We start from the raw sequence: 8885 nt of genomic DNA on the forward strand, positions 1-8885 counted from the left end.
ATGCTTAAAAACAAGTTGTTGGGAAACACGAAGGAGCTAGAAAGTGCTTACTTTTCCGTGAGAAATAGCTAGCTAGACAACGAAATGCTACATATGACACAATCAGACAACGATGTCCTGTGAAGACGCGACCACTTGTCTCAAGGTGGAACTCGACTTGAAGAGAAATACATAAATCATATTAGAACCTTCTTCGATGGTGTTTGCAAGTTTGCTCGGTATGACAAATTCGAAGTTTGTGGGATTTTGAGTCACGACGATATTCTTAGTTCAACAAATAAGGTGATTTGCTCTTTGTGTTTCGACCCTGAAGAAGAGTACCTTGTCGTTGCTGGGGTTTCGAAGAAGATCAAAATATTCTAGTTTCATTCACTATTGAATGATTATGTTGATGTTCAGTATCCACTACTTGAGATGTCTAATAAATCGAAGTTCACTTGTATTTGCTGGAATAACTACATCAGAAATCATTTGGCATCAACTGACTATGATGGTGAGGTGCAAATTTTTCTTAACATCATGCAATTAAATTTATTTTTGTAGTGATTAATTATCGAGTTACATTGCTTTTTCGGCCGTAGCTTGTAACGACCTAGCTTATAGACTGGCGACTGTCCCCACAGACCAACACAAGTCTTTCCAACGTGCTTTGTCCTCACTCACACGCTCCCTGGGAGTCACCCATCTTAGAATTACTCCAGGCCAAACACGCTTAACTTCGGAGTTTTATAAGATGGATGCCAGAAAATAAGATGCATCTGTTGTTACGAGTAGCACCTATCAAATCATTAAGCTCTCCTCGAATATGTAGTCCCATACCTGTATATCCTCAGAATCCCTCTCGTTCGGGTGTGTTTCGGTTCATTCATGTCCCCCTCTGCTTCAGATGTAGGAGCCGCTCATTGTCCATGCCTCTGCACCGGCGTCAATCCCTACACTTGCCCCGGGCGTTATAGAACCGAAATGGAAAGAGTTTCTATTTTTAGGGGACGAAATGAGTATTTGTTGGAATCTAGTCCGATTAATACAGTTTGACTGAAACACACGTGTGATAAAAGATTTGATTTTTTGAAATTAAATAATATAGAGTTGATTTACACTTTGAGTAGATGATCGTAGTGTATCAATTTTTTTTTAACCGATTCGTGGTGAATGAGAAATAGTAAATTAAAGTTTGTCGCTTAAATATGAGGTTATCTCAAACACTTTAAATACTGATTATTCAATACTAAATTTGAAAACTTTTACAAATCAGAAAACTATGGAGTACAAAATATTGAGAATTTAGTATAGTAAGACCGTTCCATATTGGTACAACTATGTGTTTCTCTCTAGTCCAAGACTATGCCCCTTTTATTTCTAACCAAACTCATTAATGAATTTTTACCAAACACGCCCTAAACCCCATCCCCAATCCCCCATCTTCCTATCACCACCAACGTGCTTTGAATAAACAAGCAAACGCTGTAAATTTCCGAAAAAAAATCAAACTTAATTCTCAATGGAAACTTCGACCGGCAATGCTCTCCTCCTCCTCTCCCCAAATCCACACACTCTCACCGATTTCAATTCATCATTTAACCATCTCAACATTCTCATTTCCTCCTCACCTATCTACTCGCACACCGGTCCCAATCCAACCGCAGCCGCACGCAAGGTGTTTGCTAAAATCCCCAAACCAAAATTGACCTTCTCATCCACCACACTTTCCAGCCAGGACCTCTCTCAAACACCACAAAAGCGTAATTGGCTCAAGCCGGCCGCTAGAGGATCGCCGGCGGCCCAAGCCCTGTTTAAGAATCTCTCCACTCTTGAGCGGGCGGTCATCGGCGCGGCTGCTGGTGGGATTGCTGGTGCATTTACTTATGTGTGTCTTCATCCCCTCGATACGGTCAAAACCAGGCTGCAGACAAAGGGTGCATCCGAAATTTACAAAGGCGCATTCGATGTGATTGTCAAGACTTTCCAGAGTAAGGGGATTTTAGGATTCTACAGTGGCGTTTCCGCGGTTATTGTCGGATCGACGTTCTCCTCTGCAGTTTATTTCGGAACTTGTGAGTTTGGGAAGTCGTTTTTGTCGAGAATTGGGAGCTATCCGCCTCTGTTGATCCCTCCAACAGCTGGGGCAATGGGGAACATTGTATCGTCTGCGATCATGGTGCCGAAGGAATTGATCACGCAGAGGATGCAGGCGGGCGCCAACGGGCGATCATGGGAGGTCTTGTTGAGGATTTTGGAGAAAGATGGAATCTTGGGGCTGTATGCTGGATATAGTGCCACATTGCTTAGAAATCTGCCTGCTGGTGTTTTGAGTTATTCGTCGTTTGAGTATCTGAAAGCTGCGGTCTTGAGGGAGACAAAGCAGGCGAATTTGGAGCCGTATCAGAGTGTTGGCTGTGGGGCTTTGGCCGGGGCAATATCCGCCTCTTTGACAACTCCTTTGGATGTAGTGAAGACTAGGCTGATGACACAGGGCCACGGGGAGGCTGTGAACAAGGTTTCTGCTGCCATGTATTCGGGAGTGAGGGATACAGTCAAGCAGATACTTAAGGAAGAAGGGTGGGTTGGATTCACACGTGGGATGGGGCCTCGAGTTTTCTATAGTGCTTGCTTTTCTGCTATAGGGTACTTTGCATTTGAAACAGCTCGGCTTACAATTTTGAATGAGTATATAAGGAGAAAGGAGCTTGAAGTTGTTGTTGTTCCTGCTGATGCAGTAGCTGATCAAAGTGGCTGAGATATTGAGCGCAGTAAACCTAGCAAACTTGATCAAATTAGTTGAAAATGAGGCTGCATTGCTGCAGGTTATCTCACCTTCTAATGTAATGGTGTTTGTTTAAGAAGGGTTCCAGTTATTCAGCCTTTGAGTCACTTCAACTAGTTTTTGTACTTTATATTTCTTATATCTGTTGTCTATTACTGGTGTATATCTGAAGCCTTGACATTTTCAATAACAGTCATAGCATATTAGTACTGGATTTTCTTCCCAATACTGCCTTATGGATTTACCTAATATGTTATGATACATAGGAATGTTGTATGGAAACTTTTGTTCTTTTACTGGATGTTGTAGAGTAAACTCAGTTTGCAATTGTAATAGCAAATGAAATGGATGTGTAGAAATCATAGTTGAATGCTTATGAGCTGCATTTTGGAAGATAAGTAATGTGTTTCTCGTAGTTTAGATCCATGTTTGTGTGTAGTTTCATTCATTTACTGGTTTAGGGAATCCTTTTTGAGTTGCTCTTCTTCATGTGGTAATGAGGTTTATTACTGCGTTTAACCTCTGCATCTAATGTTTTGTCACCGGAGACGCCCTTTCCCATTGAGTGTGTATTTCTTACATCTTCAAATTCTTTTTTCAAATTTGGTCTTTTATTTCCCATTTCTAGTTTGCTTTATTACAGTCTCACATGGTTGTATTACGAATCTGAGACTGTTGGAGAACTTCAAGAATCAAATTCTGTGCAGTGAGATGGACATAAACGGAGATCTGTTAGCAACCTTCTCTCTTAAATTAGCTGTGTGTAATTTGATTTTCAGAAGCCATAGTACTATCTATATATGAAAACTTTTTTTATATTCCGATTCTTTATTCTTATTAGAATATACTATCATGTTTTTACACAACAAATTTAACGACAATCTTTATTCTGATTGGAAAAATTAAGATCATGTTTTTACACAACGTATCAAATGACAAACATGGTGTGAAAAATATAGAGAGTAGTAAACACTCTAAAATTTCTCATTCTACAAAAAGTAGTAACAAAATATCTAACAACAAAATATCTCATTAGTTTTATACTAATAAAATATCAGTTGGTGGAATGTTGACTTTATTTACCGTTTTATAGTATGAATATTGACATCTAATATCATGAAACTTTTAAAAAGTTGGATTTTCTCACGAACTTTAAATTTGGCAAATAATATCACAAACTTTACCATGGGTTTGTTTTTCCCATGAATGAAAAAATTCCCACAAATAATATAATGATACATATTTTTTTTCATAATTTCTTGACAACAATTTTGAGGGCTTCAAGTTTTTCAATCTTTGAAGATATTGTTTCTTGAAGCACACCCTCCAAAATTGTTTAAAAGTGAAATAGGACTCTTAGAACCCATTTAATAAGAAAAGTGGGATATGAGAAGATATGTAAAACAAGATAAGAAATGCAGGTTTCGTGTCAAGATATGCATAGAAAATAAATTATCTAAATTTGTATAGTACTCCATTAAATAACATTGGCTTAACTTGGCAAATTGGTGAGTTACATAAACATGATTAAAGTTATTGTCTTATGTAGAGCTTTGAGTTAAGCTAAAATAAAATATCAAACAATTAGAAATGTCCACATATGATTACCTATGTTGGTATTATTATCATATCAAACAACACGTCATTATTATGAGTTGGTCGGAAATGACAAAATATGATTCTTGTGGGACGGGGAGGGAGTACCAATCATATTTGTTTAATTTATAAACCAGCAACACATAGTAGTCCATAGTCCATATACTGGAAGGAGGGAAATTTTGGTTTTCAATTTCTGCAGTATTTACTTCTCAAGCTTCACACCAAAAAGAAAAACCACCTTCCGTATTCGGTATTCCACTCCTAGAAAAACCCTTCAAATCTGGATGATTTTCCCTCCAAAAATCACACCGGAATTTCAAGAATGCCGCCGTCTCCTCTCAATCTCCTCTTCCTCCTCCTCCTCCTCCTCCCATCCATCTCCACCGCCCACAACGTCACCTTCTTCGAAGACGCATTCTGGAGCAACCCCCAGCTCGACTCCTTCTCCCTCACCAAACACAAAGACTGCAGCGCCCCCCCTCCTCCCTCCCCCCCCTTCGGCCTCGGCCGAGCATTCTACTCGAAGCCAGTCCGCTTCCTCGACCACTCCACCAGAGCCACCGCCTCCTTCTCCTGCCGCTTCTCCTTCACCGCCACCACCCTCCCCAGCTCCTGCCCCTCCGGCGACGGCATCGCCTTCCTCATCGCCTCCTCCACCGCCGACTTCATCCCCCAAGACTCCTTCCTCGCCGTCGAATTCGACTCCAACACCAGCCGCGTCGCCATCGCCCTCGACAACACCACCCCCGCCTCCTCCGCCCCCGCCGGCTTCCCCCTCCACCACGCCCGAGAGGTCACCTCCTGGATCGAATACCGCCACTCCGACACCACCATCCGCGTCTGGATCAGCCACTCCAACCGAATCCGCCCCCGCCACCCCATCCTCTCATCCAAGATCGACCTCTCCACCCGCTTCAAGGACCTCATGACCGTCGGCTTCACCGCCGCAAACGTCAGAGGCTCCTCCGCCTACACCGTCGAGCGCTGGCGATTCAAGACCTTTCTTGGAATCGTCCCTCCCACAATTTCAATGGACGGCCTCAAAACAGGGGATTGCTTTGTTTGCTCCCAATTCGACACCACCATCGAATTCGGCTCATTTCAGCCTCGTCGAATGCGGAAGGAGATTCTGATCCTAATCGTCGTTCTCACGACCTTCGCTGCGCTCACCATCTTGTTTGGAGCAGCTTTAGTCGCCTGCGTCTGCGCTGTCAGGCGCCACGGGAGCAAGCGGGCGCAGAAACAGAGGAGGGCGTATCGTTTCCACGAGGGGAGGACCGTGCCGATGATGCTATCCCTGAGCGAGATCAGATCCGCCACCAATGGATTCAGCCATGATAGGATCATAGGGGAAGGTGGCTCGGCTGTGGTGTATGTCGGAAAAATCCCGCATTGTGGGACCGTGGCGATCAAGCGTTTCAACCACGAGAGCCACTACGATGAGTCATCGTTCTCCCGTGTCCCTTTCAACACCGAGTTTGCTACAATGGCGGGGTGTTTAAGGCACAAGAATCTTGTCCAGATGCAGGGGTGGTGCTGTGAGTTGAATGAGCTTGTGCTTGTGTATGAATACATGGCTAATGGCAGCCTTGATAAGCTCCTCCACGGGCGAACGCCTTGCTCGAGGCTCCTCACGTGGGAGAAGAGGCGCAACGTCGTCCTTGGCGTCGCGTCTGCGTTGATCTACCTTCACGAGGAGTGTGACAGCCAGATCATCCACCGAGACGTCAAGACCTGCAACATATTGCTTGATGTAGAGCTGAATCCGAAGCTCGGTGATTTCGGGCTGGCTGAGGTTTTCAGGCAGAGTTTGAGGGGTATGATAGAAGGGGGGAGGGATGGGGCAATGGGGTACCTAGCGCCGGAATATGCCTTCTCGGGCATCCCCACGGTGAAGACGGATGTGTACAGCTTCGGGGTGGTGGTGCTGGAGGTGGCATCAGGGAGGCGCCCGGTCGATAAAACGGGGTGTCTCCTGAGCGAGCATGTGTGGGGGATGTGGGAGAGAGGGGGGTTGGTTGAGGCGGCTGATCCGAAGCTCGTGGGGAGGTTTAGCCGCGGGGAGATGGAGAGGATGCTCGTGGTGGGGCTGGCGTGCGCGCACCCTAACGAGGAGATGAGGCCGAGGATGAGGGAGGCTGCGCGGATGCTGAGAGGGGAGGCGCCGCTCCCGGCCTTGCCTACCAAGAGGCCTGTGGTGATGATCCAGTCAGTTGTGCCTCAGATAGCTGAGGAAATGGTGTTGAGTTGTGATGATACAGATACACAATGGTCTACTCCTAGAACACATTTTAGCAAGAACCAATACCACCCTGATTTTAATGCTTGAGTTGAGTCACTATCTACCAACTCTTTGCTTGCTTTCTCCAGTTTCATGACTCATTCATTCCTACAAGATTGATGTTGATGTTGTAGTATAGTTGATAAGAAGTACTAAGCCCAATTTCTCATTTTGAAAAGGCAAATTTGGGTCAAGTGCTGCTTGCTGTATTCAGTGAGAAGATTAATGATAGTAGTACATTTTTTTCTCAGACTGTTGCAATTGTTTTGTGAGACAAATTTGGGCTAGTTAATATAAAATTAAATTCACGATTGTTACGGTTTAATGTGGTATTAAATTCACTATTGTTATACTCCCTCTTCCATGAAATATTTTTCGAGTTTGACTTAACACGAGTTTAAAAATTGTGAAGAGAGTGAATTGAAAAAGTTAAGAATGAGGGTACCACTATAGTAGTATTAGTTTTATAAAAGAATAAGAGTATAAAACGTCAGTGAAAGTGAGGGGTAATTACAATTTACATACAAAATGTTTCATCAATGTTTCAATTGAATATAAAATGTTTTAAATTAACAAATATCATGCAAAAAGTTTAATTAGTGTCACGAATTAGTACATTCTATCTAAAATCACTAACCCTATTACTTTTTCTTATTTTTCTCCAAAATTATGCCTAAAAAACATGATATTATTTCTCTAAATAATATCTTATGCATTGCCATATGGGCATTTTATCAAGCAATGCATTCACATTTAACTTTCAGTTAATATTTGTAGCTAATTTTAGAGTCGAAAAAGATGAAAAATAAGAAAGAGTAATGATGTTAGTGATTTTTAGATCAAATGTACCAATTTGAAACACTAATCTAACTTTTTGTATGATATTTGTTAACTTAAAACATTTTGTACAAAATTGAAACATTAGTGAAACATTTTGTATATAAGGTGTAATTACCCTGAAAAGTGAGATCAATCTATCAAAAATAGACAAAAAAAAATACAGTGGATAATTTTTCACGGATGAACCAAAATGGTAAAATTGGAGAATATTTCACGGACATGCGGAGTATATATTGAAAAGCAAGAGTAATAAATTTGGGCCATATTTAAAACGGATCAGCCCATTTAATCAGGCCCGAGGTCTATACAAACAATCCCCAATTTAAGGAAAAACCTCTTGCGTTGAACCCTAATTCAGTACACGCACAAATCAACCATACCTGTGCAGTTTTTTTTTCTCAGATTTGTTTTCGGTTTCATTTCAAATTTAGCAATTTTGCGTTAATTTTTGTTCAATCTATGCAATTTTCATTTATGATTTTGAAGAAAATGCTCGATGATGGAAAATTTTAAACATTGAAAAGGCGTGATGATGGTTCCGGATTCATCACTGGCCTCGGTGCATTACCTGGATAATCCGCCGCCTCCGCCGCCACCACTACCACCGCCATTTAAAAATCAAACACATTCACACACGCGCACGCGGAGGTTGGTAGATTGTCCGTGGTGGCGCGTGAGGCCTTTGATGAATCTGTCTCATTCTTCTAAGCCGCTTGTGATTCATAAGCTATGAGATCTGAGGGCTGAGTTTTCTGGATCTGAAAATTTTAATTATTTTATAGAGCAATGTTGTTTTCATAATTTATAAGGCTTGGTGTAAATTGTTTGTGTTTTTGTTAGTGCCCTGTGATGTTTAATCCGATATGCGGAATGGTTGCTTTGTTTGCCATCGGTAGCCTCCACTCGCCTTCAATGTTCATCACCATCACCATCATCATTGTGAGTTAGCAGCTGTTGCTGTTACTCTGATTATTATTGTTATTATTATTATCAATCCAGTAAATCTATGTGACCAAATTTTGGATTGGGTCGATGGACTGGCTTTGTTGGTATCAGCGACCATTTACGCATATTTGGATTCTGAGGGCATGCAATTTTTTGATGACTGCATTTTCATTTGGATTGTTTTGTTTATACTTCATTCCTTTGTTGTATAATTTCAATATGATGTCTTTTGAGCTACTTTCATTTTTTTGGTATTTCATCTCTTTCAAAAATTTGTGTTCAACTATTGTGTAATGTGTGAACCCGAATTTTACTACTGGGATTCCATGTAATAGGCTATCGCCATCCAATGAATTCACGCATCATTGTAGTGTGATCGAAAATATACTTGCAAACGGTAGATATAACTTTTTATTATTATTCTTTAGAATTCAAATACGCTTAACATTCATTAAA

General features: G+C 41.7%; 2 protein-coding genes across 2 annotated transcripts; both read left to right on the top strand.

The window, feature by feature from the left end:
• The first annotated feature begins 1378 nt into the window (after positions 1-1378).
• LOC125203764 (protein MITOFERRINLIKE 1, chloroplastic) lies at positions 1379-3060 on the top strand. The gene has a single exon (XM_048102204.1). It carries the CDS (start codon positions 1502-1504, stop codon positions 2735-2737), a length of 1236 nt encoding a protein of 411 aa, XP_047958161.1. The 5' UTR covers positions 1379-1501; the 3' UTR covers positions 2738-3060.
• Positions 3061-4685: 1625 nt separating this feature from the next.
• Positions 4686-6692, top strand: LOC125206564 (L-type lectin-domain containing receptor kinase S.6-like). Its single transcript, XM_048105809.1, has one exon. The coding sequence runs from the start codon at positions 4686-4688 to the stop codon at positions 6690-6692; it is 2007 nt and encodes a 668-aa protein (XP_047961766.1).
• The last annotated feature ends 2193 nt before the right edge of the window (positions 6693-8885 follow it).

Source organism: Salvia hispanica, chromosome 2 (genome assembly GCF_023119035.1).
Source record: "Salvia hispanica cultivar TCC Black 2014 chromosome 2, UniMelb_Shisp_WGS_1.0, whole genome shotgun sequence".
In the NCBI taxonomy this organism is placed as follows: Eukaryota; Viridiplantae; Streptophyta; class Magnoliopsida; order Lamiales; family Lamiaceae; genus Salvia; species Salvia hispanica.

Excerpts from the sequence above, each read along its gene's own strand:
- LOC125206564 (XM_048105809.1), top strand. The coding sequence starts at position 4,686 with ATGCCGCCGTCTCCTCTCAATCTCCTCTTCCTCCTCCTCCTCCTCCTC.
- LOC125203764 (XM_048102204.1), top strand. The coding sequence starts at position 1,502 with ATGGAAACTTCGACCGGCAATGCTCTCCTCCTCCTCTCCCCAAATCCA.